General features: G+C 36.1%; 2 protein-coding genes across 4 annotated transcripts; both read right to left on the reverse strand.

Annotated features, from left to right (window-relative positions):
- Nucleotides 1-699: 699 nt before the first annotated feature.
- Nucleotides 700-7387, reverse strand: LOC113077895 (COP9 signalosome complex subunit 7a-like). Of its 3 annotated transcripts, XM_026250158.1 has the most exons (9): nucleotides 7246-7387; nucleotides 6327-6449; nucleotides 5243-5318; nucleotides 4931-5019; nucleotides 4484-4686; nucleotides 4287-4392; nucleotides 2621-2790; nucleotides 1173-1208; nucleotides 700-1026 (listed from the first exon to the last, which is right to left on the reverse strand). In XM_026250158.1, exons 2-8 carry the CDS (start codon nucleotides 6447-6449, stop codon nucleotides 1175-1177), a joined length of 801 nt encoding a protein of 266 aa, XP_026105943.1. In that variant the 5' UTR covers nucleotides 7246-7387; the 3' UTR covers nucleotides 700-1026; nucleotides 1173-1174. The 3 variants fall into 3 exon arrangements, with proteins under 3 accessions (XP_026105943.1, XP_026105941.1, XP_026105942.1); XM_026250156.1 differs by lacking the exon at nucleotides 1173-1208; XM_026250157.1 differs by lacking the exon at nucleotides 1173-1208 and having other exon boundaries at nucleotides 6327-6495; nucleotides 7246-7303.
- Nucleotides 7388-7760: 373 nt separating this feature from the next.
- On the reverse strand, nucleotides 7761-10652 carry LOC113077896 (CD209 antigen-like protein C). The gene is made up of 6 exons (XM_026250159.1): nucleotides 10299-10652; nucleotides 10084-10185; nucleotides 9234-9386; nucleotides 8944-9095; nucleotides 8691-8812; nucleotides 7761-8019 (listed from the first exon to the last, which is right to left on the reverse strand). The coding sequence occupies exons 1-6, from the start codon at nucleotides 10393-10395 to the stop codon at nucleotides 7854-7856; spliced, it is 792 nt and encodes a 263-aa protein (XP_026105944.1). The 5' UTR covers nucleotides 10396-10652; the 3' UTR covers nucleotides 7761-7853.
- Between the last annotated feature and the right edge of the window lie 5294 nt (nucleotides 10653-15946).

Raw genomic sequence — 15946 nt, forward strand, 5'->3', positions numbered from 1 at the left:
TGTTTCTTTGGTGTGGTGTTTGAGAGGGACTGTCTATATGACAGTGAGTCACACAATCACACACTCCCAAACAGCCAGGCCAAAGGGACACCGCGAGGACTCATTAGCCATTGCACAGTAACAAAACACCGGGACACGAAGACACTTCACACGCACACATGCTGCATGTAAGCCGCAAAAGTTCACAGCTCCCATCTGCTCAGAGCTGAAAGACCAAGAAACTGAAGCGCAGTCACACTGACTGAAAATTAACACCACTATTTATAGAGAGAAACATAGGAGGGGGTGTGCGTAAAAAGGATCATGGATTTTGAGGTGGATGGATTTCTACAGATGGAAAGAGAGCGAAGGCAGGGGTTAATGTACAAGTAGATCATTGCTCTCTGCTTTTTATTGTTCTCCTCATTTCTGAGTGGCTACAAGTTAATCGCTTACCATTACAGACCATTATGCAGGACAGAGAGAGAAACATTGCTTTAGTCAAGCTTAATAGCTGGATAAAGGGCATTTTGCATAACACAGCGGAGGGAAGAGCGTATGTGCTGAGAGGAAACCAGGATGTTATTTCAGGGCCCCGACATTAAAGTGTGGCTAATTAATGTCATGACCTCTCAACAGACATGCCCCCATTGAGACGAAACATTTAGCAGCACTTAACATTAGAGGAAAGGAAACGTGAAAGCCAGAGACTAGACAGGGTGACAGATGGATATCATTTATTCATTGGCTTTACCAATTTACATCCAGGTTTAATAACGAACCAAACAAACGCGCAAAGGAAAAGGAGTATGAGTCAAATTAAATGACATTTACAGCACACATGTACCTAAACACACTCCCAAAATTGTGTTAAAGTTGTGTTTAGACTGTGATGGTGGTTTGTGTTTGAGAAGTGTCAGGTTTTGTTTTTCTGTCTATCCAAGCGAGCAGTCCACAATATATCTGACTGTGAGTGGGTTACTGAAGATTGAGTTCAGCGCTTAAGATCAATTAGACTTTGACCAAATCTTTCCGCTCCCACGAAGCCTAAAAAATACAGAAAGAATTGTTCAGGTGAAATATTGATCTATTGTAATGATACTTTGTAATTTTCCTTGTGGCTATTAATGGTTCATATTTAATGCCGTTGGGTTAGTTCACCCAAAAATGAAATTAGCAGAGAATTGACTTACCCTCAAGCCATCCAAGATGAAGATGAGTTTTTTTCACTGGAACAGATTTGGAGAAATTTAGCATTACATCACTTGCTCACAAAACAGCTGATAAAGGCATCACAATAATTCACAAGTTATCCATGATTATGATTACGTCTTGCAACGTAAAAATCTGTTTTGTAAAAAACAAATCAATCATTAAGACATTTTTTAACTTCAAGTCCTCTGTCCATAATATCGCATTCTCCAGTGAAAAAGTCATCTTATCTGAATCAGAAGAGAAATATGCACAGATCAAGTACCTTTTACGAGTGTAAACGGTCCAAAACAGTTCTACCAAATGTCTATGGATTTTGATGTGAGAAGACAACAGGGAATGGACTTTTTCACTGGAGGAAGAGTTATTATGGACTATGAATTGGTATTTTTATTTTATTTGCCAGAAATGACAGTTTAAAGTTAAAACGCCGTATTGGTGGATTTGTTTCATACAAACATGCAGCTTTTTACTTCATAAAATGTCAACTGATGGACTGGAGTCATACTGATCACTTTATTGTGATGCTTTTATCAGCTTTTTGACTCTGATTCTGATGGCATCCATTCACTGCAGAGGATCCATTGGCAAGCAAGTGATGCAATGCTAAATTTCTCCAAATCCGTTCCAGTGAAAAAACAAACTCATCTACACATCTTTCATGGCCTGGGGTTTCAGCATTTTTCATTTTTGAGTGAGATATTCCTTTTTTTATCTGGTCTTATTTACACTCATTTTGAATGCCTAAAAAAGGTGCAACTTTAAATTTCATTATGCCACAAAAGCAAATGATCTTAATGCTTATCTTAACCAGGACATGCCTTTAATGTATTCTCCTAATCATATTTGAATAATCTGATAATTATTATTGGAAAATTAGCAGCAGCTTCCCATATGGACAAGGAGTACCCCTGAAATGTTAATGACTGAGACACTTTTAAAGCCTTGGACTCAGATTAATCTGTGCTTAATCAGCCTTGAATAAATTAACTGACATTCTTTTGGTGACAAAGAAAAGCAGTGGTGATCAAAAGCCCCGTCTCTTTCCGGAGCACATCCTGACATGAGATTTCCAAACCAGGACAGAGACTATTTTAAACTCATTGGGGTTTAATTAGGACTATAAGCCTGTGGGTGTTATCTTATACATCACATTTAACTAAAAAGGCAGGAAGCAGTACATAAGCTCACCAAAAGAGCACACACAAATACTCATAAATCATATTCTATGTGCTTAAAAATGCCATTAGTATATATTTACTCCCTGAGATGTATGATTTATGTGTAGTGAAGGCTGGTAGTTTTAATAAAAAATAAAAACTGTGCAGGGCTTTATATATATATATATTATATATACCACTGTGATATTTTCTAGATATTACAGTAAGGGGATTCTGAGGCAGTAAACCATAAAATGCAGTTCACTTACCCTTTGACCTTTGAACTCTTTTTTCCTGGTTGCCGTGTTTCCTGTGAGGAGGCGGGGTCTCTTGGCTCAGCTGGCTGGTCTGCATCCTGATTTGATGCTGCTCCAGCAGGGGCGGGGCCAGATGAGGGGGAAGCGGAACTTGCCTTGAGGGTTTTCTGTAGGTTTGATACCTAAATAAAAAGGTGAGAAAAAAACTTGTCATTGAATCCTGCAGTTGTCAAAGTGAAATAAAACCGGGAAAAGCCCTCATCTAGATTTTGGGGCAGTTGTGGCCTAATGGATAGAGTCTTGTAACTCAAAGGTCGCGGGTTCGAGTCTCAGGTCCGGAAGGGATTGTAGGTGGGGGGAGTGTATATCCAGCACTTCCTCCATCCTCAATACCACGACTGAGGTAAGACCCTTGAGCAAGGCACCAAACCCCCAACTACTCCCCGGGCGCTCCAGGTGTGTGTTCACTACTGTGTGTGTGTGCGTGCACTTGGATGGGTTAAATGCAGAGCACAAATTCCAAGTATGGGACACTTTAAACAATATGCTGTATACTATCATAACCAATAAATGTTTGGTTTTTTTGCATATTTATTCAATTTTGTGTAAAAAGGTCTTAAATGTGACATAAGAAATAAAATTTGCTTTGATCTTTTGACATCTAAAAAGTCTTTGTACCATTTAAACACCCTTAAAATTCTATAGCTTAAAACATCCTCCTAATTACAAACAAAGCAGTTATTTAATCAAGCTTCAAACACAGCTCAGTTTGGATATTGTGGGATTTGTGACATCATATAGGCAAACATATTTGCATATGACTGCTGCTAGAACAAGACATTAAAGCATAGTTATAACTATTAACTAACTGGCATTCAGTTGCTTAACGGGTGAGTTTTTGTGAAAAAAAAAAAACTATTAACCTTAAGGAACATTAAAATAATATAAAAATATATCTATGTCATAAGTCTTTTCATTTTTGGCAGTCCAATCAAAAACTAAGCACATACTATCTTTTCTGAACATAGCCTTTAATAACAGAAATGTTTAATTTTACTCATCGAACAGGTAAACACCTAAAACTGCCTTTATATGTGGGTCAAGTGATGCTTATTTTTTGTCCGCAAATCATACACACAATGACTTACACTTCTTCAATGATTAACATGCTTTAGATTCCTGAATTGACATTCATTTGGATATTCTTGGGGGCTTAAAGTAAAAAAATAAATAAATAAAAAAGGCAGGGTGATGCAACCGTTTTGAAATCATAATGAAGGGAAACATGCTTCAAAAGAATGAATCTTATAGTTTTCAATGTAGTTTGGGATAATTTTCATTATTTATATAGAATGTATGTATATGTATAAATGTAGAATTTGTTAAATATAAATGTAGCACTTATATTTAATAATATAATTGTAATGTTATATTTATTAATGTTTATATTTATTAATGTATTAAAAAATAAACAAACAAGAACCATTTAGAAACCTTAAAAATAATAATTACACGTGTACACTCACATATAAAAAAATACACTTACTTTTTATTGACTTTATTTGCTTTTTACTTTTACATATTAGGGTCATTTGAAACTACATGAAACCAAATCTTTATCATTGACATGATCTAATATTGTATGTCATTTAGGATGGATAAAGATTCACACACAAACCTCCGTTTCCACTTGAGCTTTGACCTTGAGCTGGTTTTCTCTGTACTGATTGGCTCTTGACACCTGCTCCTCAATGCCACACAGAACTGCTTCACAGCCTGTACACCTGAGAGACACAAACAGACAGAATATTTCATACCACCAGCAGAGTCCACTGCAACATACAGACACAGACACAAACACAAACACACGCTTACCACTCCTGCAGTGTGTTGGCAATGTTGGGTAATTCGTTGGGGCCCAGGTCTCGACCTATGCTGCAATCTACCTCGACCTGCTGGTTCCTCTGGTCCAGCTTCCCATGGATAATGTCACTGTAAACAGCCTCGATCAGCAGGTCTTCCAGCTCGCGCACATTCTTCAGCTCTAACTGCTGGAGCAGTAATGAATACGGCAGACACTATCCAGAGAAAGAGGTGTTTTTTGCTTTGTTTCTTGAATACTATGCTATGCCCTGGGGTAAGTTGAAACTTCTAATTTGTCCTAGTAATATTACAAAGGCTTGATAAGAGAACGTTGGTTTCATCAATCATGCAGTCAATAACACTAACAGCCCATATTGTGAACAGCTGTGCGCTGAACATAAGGAAACTCATTCAAAACAGTGCTAATAAACCCTTGGTTGAGAACGGATGAATCTCTACCTTTAGATTGGAGGCCAGGCTGATGATTGACAGGTGACGGAGTTTGTTCTTCTGAGCGGGTGTGAGTTCAGGAAGTGAGGCTGCCCTCTCTAAGTGGCAGACATACAGTTAATTAACATACATTATAACCATCCACACAACCAGGAGGAAAACAACTGATTACATTAAAGCCCTGGTAAAATCTGCAAAAGAACAGTAGTTAACGTATTTAGCAAGGCAAAGGGCAGCGTATACGGTCTCATTCAGAGGCAGTGCAGGGAATGAACCTGCCTCCTCGGGGGCCAATATCTGGTCATTTGTTGTCATGGTTACCTTTATAGTCGCAGTAGGTTCCATACGCAAAAAGATTGAGAAGCTGGTAGACTGCAGCATGGGGACCCGTCTCCAGCTAGAGAGAGGGACAGTGAAGTGCAGACAATGACTGATATGACAAAGTGTGGAAGTATCTTGTGTTCAGCAGGTAAACACTTCAGCTTGGCTCTGTAGGAATGACGATGTGGTACATGAGTACTCTGTGATCTCATATGTGGCAGAGAAGTGTGCATGTAACACAGTGATGATGACATCTGTTGGCTTTCCAATTGGTTTTATTACAGCACTCCTGGCAAATATCAATACAGTAATATATAATATAATAAATGTGTTATGTTTACATAAGTTTGAGTCAGTATGTGTTTTTAAATAAAGAAATGATTACTTTTATTCAGCAGCCAGGGACACTTTAAAATGAACAAAATGACAGTAAAGAGATAAATAAAGTAACAATAAATTCTATTTCTTTCTTTTCAAAGAATCTTAAAAAAAATATCTTGTTTTCCACAATGAGCAATCAGCATTTTAGAATGATTTCTATAGGATCATGTGACACTGAAGACTAAAGTAAAGTATAATATATATAAAACCAATTTATATTGTAATATAAATGTCGTAAATCCATACTGACATCAAATACGTGGAATGCTCTGAATGGAAAACAAAAACTTGGAATTGCAACCTGACTATTCAGATTGAATATGAAAGATTTCAAACCATAGAAATTAAATTTATCAAACTTAAATTCAGATGCCCTGTGTGTGTTTGTTTTTGTATTTTTATTTTTTTGTATATGCCATTCAAATTAGATTAGTGTAGCATACTCTTTTCAAGTGTATTCAAGAGTATACTACACTAATCTAATTTAAATAGGATATACAAAAATTTGGATTTGGTTTCAGACACCATGGCGAAGCACATCAAGAAAGAAAACTAAAAAGCTCAGCGCTTGAAGAGATGATTAATCGACTTGATTTCGAGCATGACATGCAGGCGTTGAAAACTAAAACAATTACATTTGACACAGAATTTATGTAAAGTCATCAAGTTGAACTGAAATAGATTTTTTAGAACAAAAACTCACCTCACGGACGTTGGGCAGTTCTAGTATGTCTGAGAAAACGTAGAGGCCTGGGGTTTCCAGCACAGAGCTGATGGCCTGAGCCAGAGCTGGACCTGAGAGAGACAGCAGTTGATCCACCTCCATCTGAATGAAGAGGAAGAGTTTAAACCACCCAGGAGGCCCTGAACAACTTTCAGAAATAAAAAGTACTATGTTCAGACCTATCAAATGCAAAAGTTGTTCTTATTAAATCTGTAACGTTACTTGAAAGCCTCAGTAACTGGTGTACAATAAACATGCTTCATTGGGCTTGTTAAATTGCTGTTGATCCACAGCAATATGCTTTCGACGACATTTTGATACAAGAGTTTAATATGACAGGTGGCTCATGGTAAACAATAACTACATTAACAGGGAGAAGTTATGCATGATCATGCATAACTTAATGGATTAAAACATAAAGACATGCATTTACATGCACTTGACACAATGAGATTATTTATGAGACTACAAATGATAACGAACACGTAACGTTATGCATGTAAATTAATAACACTTCGGAAAACAAGCTGTTTTATTAAAGTGAACTGAAGTGTTAATTGTGTTTCTCGACAGTTAACGTTACTAGATTTTAATACACGAATCCATATTCTAACCGTGAATTTACTTTGTTAAATGGAGTCTAAAAGCATTCTATTTTATTTAATACTAATAAACAAAAGTTTAAGAGAATAAACCAGTCAGCTCGTGCTTAAAGTTCAGCGCCCGTTGTGAAGTAACGTTACATCAACACACCAGCAGCTAGGCCTTGCGGTTAGTAAACTAAGGTCTTACGTAAACACGCGTCGTTGCACACTTTGCCAAGTACGCTCAAATGTTCAAAATTAACTTGAGACCACATTTTGCACAGTCAAATGTGCAGAAAATGCGGTATATTTACCTTATTTATAAAGACTGAGGTTGTTTGTGTCAACTGTGGTCACTGCTACTTCCGTTAGCAAGCGTGATACGACACGAAACGTGCTCTCTGATTGGCGGAGACGTAGAAGGGTGGGCGTGTCCACAGAGCGATTGTAAGAGTGAGCGGATACACATCGCCACCGTGAGGCTGTGAGAATTATATTTTCTTGGGAAGTCTTCTCAATGAATCAAAGCCAGTTATTATGACATCAACTTGTTGAACAAGAAACCTTACTATTGAATTCTCCTTGTACCCATCTTAAATGAACCTATATGGTTTGTTAGTCTTAGCCAGTATAAGCTGGTTTCCAAGTCTGACCAGCTAAAAAGTGCCTGAAACCTTCATAAACCAGCCGACATAACTTTGATTGCATAAAAAACTTTTAAAAAATGTTTGTGCCTGAGGCAAAGGGGGTGTTGATGAGAGGAAAAAACATTATTATGCAATGTTTTAAGAGTCCCAAATCTCAAGTCAAATCAAAGACACACAAACTTAATCGTATATGAGAATTTCAATTTCACTTTTTATTAAAAAGAATGAAAAGGCAATAGAAAAATAGAGATGCATTTTTATATATATTCTTCAGATCAAATATTAATTGTGATAGGATCCATTTCACAGATACGTTTGTAACTGAAATCACATGGCACGTCAAACCATGTTTTGGAGTGTGAGTCCAGGACTGCGCAGTCTTCTCCATGAATCCCTCCTGACTGGTGGTTATTGGGCTCTTTATCCCATTCACTCCAGAACCTACAGAGACCAGCGGAACAATCAGGAAAACATAATATTAACATCTCCTCAGAGAAACCAATTTGCATTTAAATGACCTCCACTGCCTTCACTGTCACTGAGATTTTTTAAAGACAAAATCCTGCTTTGGTTTTACTTGTCTATATCCAGGGTTTTTAGGAGTTTTAAGGACCCATTACCCCCAAATATGAAGGGACACCCTAAAATATAAATGTAGCTATACATATATATTTATTCTTTTCATGTACAGACCTATATGTACTGTGTGAGAAAAAAGTATAGGCTACATAATACTTAAACAATTGGCCATTTTCCCACAAAACAATTGATTGAAATATTATTAGAAATATTTTTACACCAATATTAAAATAATTGAGATAAATAATAAAAGAAATAATACAAATAATAATAAGCTGGCAAGTTAAAGGCAACTGGTGAAAAAAAAATCTCTGCAGAAAGAAAGGTACAAGACAAAAATGTTTATACATTATAAAATATAAGAAAAATCCCTAGTTAGTACTATTTTTGTTCATCCTCTCTGTGTGTGCACGTGTGTGTGTGTGTGTGTGTGTGTCTGTGTCTGTGTGTGTGTGTGTGTGTGTGTGTGTCTGTGTCTGTGTGTGTGTGTGTGTGTGTGTGTGTGTGTGTGTGTGTGTGTGTGTGTGACGTACGTTCTATTAACCAGTGTGTTGTCCACCCATTTCCACACTCCCTCAGTCTCAAGGTCTGATAAACCAATCCAGTAATGATAGTCTACTCCACCACGACTGCGTGCGACACTTTCAAGTGCGTGCTGTAATAAAAATAAAAATATCAGAACATAAATGCATATGAACATAAATGCTGCATACACTAATTGAAACAAAGGTTTAAGTAAGTTTTCATCCTGTATATGTAAGAAGTCGATTCACAAACATGGCTTACGTATTGTTGGTGGCTGTGCAGGATTGACAGATGGCCACCCATAGACGCGCAGCTCTCTTTGCTGTGCTGCCAGTCAAGTTTATCATCACTAAAGAAATAACACCTCCCTTCTAAATGCAGCCAGTCTTCTGGGCATGGCCTACATTTAATCACTGCGGAAGAGAGATGTTACAGAATGAATGGGTGAAAGAAAGGGAGCGGGAAAGATTAAAACAACAATCTAAGGTTGACCCTCGGCCATCAAATATCATTCAGAGACTGTATATACACAAATATTTGTGTTTCCTCACCCAGTTTGGAACAAGTCTGTCCAAGGGTTGTGTATTCAGAGCAAAGGCGGGAGAAACGCTCCTGAATGGCGGTGAGTTTGAGAGAAAGAGACGCAGCCTCAGACTCATCATTCTTGACTGGCTTTACAGTGTCTGGTCTGTGACTGTTTACCACTGCAGAGAGACAGAGTTTTATATATCAGTGTATTAAACCAGCAGCCATGCAAAGACTTCAGACACCGCAATGTTTTTATGGTCTTAAATAAATGTTTAAATTACCAGCTAGCTACCAGAAAACCAGCTATTTATTATCATTATCCTTCAGGAAATATTATTTTAGGAACTATGTCTGCATATATATCCTAAAGCCTTATACAAAACATTTAACTCAATGGCAAAAAGGCTATTCTATTCTATTATATTCTATTCTATATCAGTACCATATTGGATAAAGGTCAATATTATATTTATACTATTGTATATGTCCATGTTGTGCATGATCAATGTCAATTTTACATTTACATTACCATTGCCATCATTTAACTTTATTAATTCAATAAAACTATTTAAATGTATTCTTTAGCAAGCTTCAAAATAATTGCAAACATTAACTGAATAACACATTTATTAATTGAATAACACATTTATATGTAATCACATTTAAACAGCAAATCTCAAAATGAATATACATTTTCTATACTATACATTATACATCACAACATCATTTTGTGATGTCTACATTTTTAAATGAGTGATTTTAGTTGTTAGTGCTTTATTTTTTATTAATTTTCTAGTCTCTTTTATTCGTTGCGAAACCCTCTGCACTAGAGATTCAGAGGCATGCTTACGTGCGTAATGTGAGTTTACTTACAGAGAACGCCAAGTACTATATTTGCACAAACTGAGGTCAGTAGAGCCACGAGCAGTACAAGGGAAGCCTGCCCCGTCAAACACTTCGCCCCTTTGTGAACCCCTGAGGAAACACATAATTAGTTGATTATTACTCTGACTTGCTCCACATTTCTCTACATTTCTCTTCCACTCCCCCCTTCAGTTCACGCACTCGCATATACACATATACATTACCTTGTTTGCCCTGTGATGTGAGTATAGGTCTGTTTCCACCATGAGAGACGTCCTCTGTGAACTCTTGTAAACTGGTGTAATTTTCAATATCTTCCATCTTTAACAAAAGATTCAGTAAATGAGTTTATTTAAGAACAGAGCTTCTTAATTAGTCTGTCTTTCTAGTCCGGTCCTCCAGATCACCTATAAAGAAATAACAGTCCACGAAGAAGAAAGAAACCAGAAGAGAGCTTTCCTGGAAAAAATGAAGAAGGGAAAGTTCTTCCTGAGTGTGTCTGCTCAGATTTGTATGAACTGCTCCTTTTCACAGTTCACTGGGCTCTAACTTTTATCCCACTTTCTCTCCCTCCCCCCGTGCCCGTGATCATGTGCACAAATTCAGGGCCGCTAGAGGGTAAACACAGAGAGGATGAATTAGAGGAGAGCTGGTTATGCAATACTGAACTTTTTTTTACCATGCACAGAACAACCCATATTTTGCAATGAGTCATTCTAGCCAATAAAAAGAACAGTTTGTCCATGATAGTGAAATGATTTTATTATTATAATATGAATTCCTGTAAAATGTTTCATACTGAACATGTTGTAAAATCCAGCTGTACACAAAACATCCAAACAAGATTTGTTAGTTTTTTAATGAAAGATTAAAGATGTACGTAATATAGAGATGTACAATTTACAGTAACCTAATTAATATGAAGTTACTCATATAATTAGACTTTAGGGTATGCTCATAAAAATAATAATATGCATCTAACCATTTAAATCTGCATAGTTCATGTAGCAAAATAGCAAAACATTTAAAAGGTCGCAGATCTCTTATCTTTTGTTTTTTATTCCATCAGTCACTGTTTTGGTGAAGTGCTCAAAGCCTAAAAAGTCATAGTGGTGAGGGCCGATCACTGCTTTTATCATTAAAGGTTCTGGCACACTGGTGTGACATACAACTGTGTAGGAAAAAACAAACACAAGTCAAAAGCAGGATGCAGCACTGTCACAAAATCATGACTATTGAGCAATCTGTGAATTTATGTTAATTATTCGTGCCTGGTTTCAGATGACACTGCTGTTTTTCATTAAAGACTGACAGAGCTCTGTTTAACTTTTCCCACACCTTCATTTCCCGGTTGTGATTGAGCAATAGGAGTCACTTTCATATGACTTTAGCAACTTATAAATGTATCACTATCAGTTCTAGGAGATAAAAACAGTTTTGAACTGGAATTACTTTTGGTTCTCATTTACTCATTTTGTTCATATCATTAAAAGGTTATTCCGCATGGCCTCTTGCATTCCTTTCCTATTTCTCCAGCTGTTTATTCACTTCCTATTCCTGGTTTCTCAACAGCTGGATCTCCCCCATGCACAACAGATCTGTTCTGGGAGCAATACTACTACTACTACTTCTAATAAAAAATATAGTGTTTTACCTTAATCTATTCATTTTCAGTAGTTTGTGCCATATCATTTATTTCTTTGTTGTCTCCAAAATCTCCAGTCCATCCTTCATCCTGTCCTAAGATAAAAAGAATCCATAAAATGTAATTAATGCTCTTAAGTTGAATTAATTCGATTCTCTACAAGCTTTGTAACGTTTTGAAAAGTGGTGAGTTGAAAACATTTGATTATAGTCCTAACGCTTATCACTTTTAGCAGTTTAAACAATGTGTCTTCGATGTCTTCCTCCATCTACCAAACACAAAAAAAGGCTAAAATATGCAACACATTAATATTATTGTTTTATATATTGATTTTAAATGATTTCACATATGAAATAGTGTAAGAAAATATTATGTTTTTATATAATATTTTTTTTCTATTTTTAAATCAGCATTTCTCTGTATCCACAGCAACCGTGTGTGGTCCCTGGAGTTCAAAATCCATGTCCTAGAGGTTTACTAAGCACTTTAGATGTGATCAGGTGTATAGTATTCTGGGCCTGATCTTCATATTCTTTCATGTATATGTCTTCATCATTTTATATAATACCAGTTGATACATGAGCCTTTGTAGAAGCATGGACTCTATTACAGTATATGTAGAAATATAGACCCAAAATACAATTTAAATATGACATTATGTTCGACAAATTGTTTATTTTGTAAGATTTTGTCAACATCCTGTCAGCAAATATTAATGTTTGGTAAAAGCTTTGTCTGATACCCAGAATCAAAGTTTTTGTCTAGTACCCAAAACTGTATTAATCAGCCCAAGAGGCAGATTGTGTCATGACTGGGATACAAGGATACACAGAGAGAAAACCAATTGCGGATACGTCTTTATTAAAGGGGCAATCCAAAGAATAAACAGTCCAGGCAGGGGTCCATATCCAACAAATCCAAAACATAAACAAACACGAACACAAGGCAAGGGCACAAATAGATGACGGACATGAATTAAACAAGGACTCCGTGACACATACTAAGACAGACCGGGTTAAATACACAGGGAGAGACTACGCTAATGGGAAATTGACAAGAGTGTAATGATTGATAACCAGTGACAGCTGGGTGCAGTGATTTAGGCAGAGACATGAGGAATGTGGTTGATGAAGTGACAGACACTGTGGGAAAGGAGGACATCTAGTGGATACCCAGGGAACACAACCCAGACACTGTGACAGATTGAAGATTTATAACAATAATAACTCCTCTGTGTCTCTCCATATCACCATGCTGCTAATGCTTGCCACAAGGTGTGTATTTAGCTTTGATTTGAAAGAAAACAGCGCATCCTTGTGGTGCGGCTGACACAGGAGAGCAAAGGCAGTTTTGAGTGAACTTTGAGTGGAGACACAGAGGAGCACGTCCTGATTTTGTTGACCCTGGAAAAACATTTTACTCCAAATATGTATTCTTGACCATATCCCTACACCTAAACCTAACCTTAACCATGAGTAATCCCTAAAATCAGAGGAAATGATAGATGAATGACACTGATGTACAAGCACCAAACAGTGAATTTAAGCATAAACTTCACAAAATCTATAAACTCTAATTGGTTAATCACAATGTTGTTCTAGGGACAACAAAGATGTTGTCCCAGGACCATGTCTCACTTGGTAAAATCAGGTTATGCCACAGAGGAGACAATTGACAAATGAATTGTTGAAAAAAGTAGTTGTTTTTGTTTTCTTTGCTTACAAAAAATATTCTTGTTGCTTCATAATGTTACAGTTGAACCACTGATGGCTTGGAATATTCTGATGATGTATTTCATACTTTTTTGGACCTTGACAGGATAACTTACTTGGCAGTCTAAGGGACAGTCATAAGCCTCTCGGTTTTCATCCAAAATATCTTAAACTGTGTTCCGAAGACGAACAAAGCTTTTACGGGTTTGGAACGACATGGGGGTAAGTGATTAATGACAAAAATTGAATATTGGGGTGGAGTATCCCTGTAACATATCCATATCACTTTCCCAGAAATTTCATTTATTTAAAAAATAACCAATAAACAATTAGATATTCCATGTTTTTGACACAAAATTATGTTTTATTAAGCACATACTATCTTTCTCTCTCTCTCATTTACAAACGCACATACATACAGACAGTCTAAAAAGTGTTGTCAGTGTTGCTCTCTTGATTTTAACAGCCAAATAGTTTAGCAACTTAAAAGCTAAATGACATTTCACTAGTGAGGTAATAACAATACTGTTAAAGAGGCAGATAAACTTACAGTTACTTTTAGAGACCCACAGACTTCAAACATGCTTAATTTCTCTCTCTCATTTTATAATAAAGCAGTTATTTAAGTACAAAAACAAACACAAATGTCCTTATATAAAACTACAAAGCCTTTGTAAGGTGTGGAACAAGATGTGGTAACCGTAGCATATAAGCAGAATAACTGATGGAATAATTGACTGTATCCTATTCTCAAGTGTTAACATTTTACCTTTAAATAAATCATACATTTCACATATTTAAACAGGGCATCTTGCTGAATTATATTAATTTCTTAAATAACCAGCTTTAGGGCAGATCCTTTGAGTGCAGCTGATGATTTTCTTTCACAGCATCCTTTCCTCACACCAAGGGGGTGGAGCTAAAACATTAAAACTTAAGAATTATTTTCTATAATTCGATGGACAGTCATCAATTATTCCCTATATTATTTAAATTATACATAACTTCTTTATATAAGTTTTCATCCTCTGTCTAAAATTGTTTCCTATTTGTGACCCTGGTCCACAAAACCAGCCATAAGGGTTAACTTGTTGAAATGTAGATGTATGCAGCTTCTGAAAGCTGAATAAATAAGCTTTCCATTGATGTATGGTTTGTTAGAATGGGACAATATTTGGCTGTGATACAACTCTTTTTAAAATCTGGAATCTGAGGGTTCAAAAAAATAATTTCTCAAAATAGTGAGAAATTTGGCTTTAAAGTTGTCCAAATGAAGTTTACATTTGCATTATAGTTCGATATATTTACAATAGGAACTTGGCAAAATATCTTCATGGAACATGATCATTACTTAATATCCTAATGATTTTTGGCATAAAAGAAAAAATATAATATTTTTACCCATACAATGTATTGTTGGCTATTGCTACAAATATACCTGTTCTACTTATGATTGCTTTTCTGCTCCAGGGTCACATTTGTGCATCAACATTTCCTTTCCTTGCATCTTACCTCCACCCCCCTTAGGAATTAAGGAAATGATGCAAGGAAAGAAAATTTGGATGGAAGAATAAGAAACACCTGTTTGTTTATTTAAATATTCTTTATCACTTTAAAGTGTCATCAGCTGTGCTTGAAATTGGTTATTTAAGAAAAGTTTTCTCATCTTGGTGCGGGGATGCCAGGAAGTTGCTCCTGGCTGGAGTCTCCCAAGGAGAGCTTTCCAGGAGAGATATTAAGTCCAAGAACCACACTGAGGATGCAATGTTATCTTTGGATGCATTGAAAATATCACAATCAATCAAAACGATTGCCTTGAAAAAGACCTAAATATTTTTAACAGATGCCACTTCTACTTTGTATAATGACTGGCCAAGAATAAAAAGGTGAATATATATATATTTTTTATTGTACCCCATAATGTATTCCCTCAAAAAAAAAAAAAAATGTTGAGCATGTGTATTATACGGGAAGCTATTCATTCATCCGTCTATTCATCAATGGTCAATATGTCAAATCTGATCTTAATTTCATGTTCTGTTACAGAAAACAAAGTAAATGCACAGATTAAAAGATCATTCGATGAATTGTGACAGTCAATATAAAGTAGCTTAAGGTAGTACAATAATCTGGCAACTTCATCAAACTGTACAAGCAGCCTCAAATGTAACATTTTGCAAAAAATTGTAAATAGTCACTTTCCCCCCTGAGACCATAGGAATTTTTATTGGTTTAAATGTTAGCATTTTTTCTTTATTTTACTTTTTTCTTTTTTTTTTAGACAACATCTGTTATCCTGACTCCAATATGAACTCTTAGTTGTCCATTATTTACAATTTTGACAGAAATTACGCATTTTGCTTCATTGATACTTCAGCGCTGCTTGCTTGTCTCTGGAGTTGCCTTATCAGCTCTTCCTCCCTTTTTCTCAAGAGCTCATGGATTTTATTAAACTGAACATGTATCTTTTCCTCAAGTTATTGGGCCCTTTTCCATTGATTCACATTATATGAAT

This window comes from Carassius auratus, unplaced genomic scaffold (genome assembly GCF_003368295.1).
Source record: "Carassius auratus strain Wakin unplaced genomic scaffold, ASM336829v1 scaf_tig00023531, whole genome shotgun sequence".
NCBI lineage: Eukaryota > Metazoa > Chordata > Actinopteri > Cypriniformes > Cyprinidae > Carassius > Carassius auratus.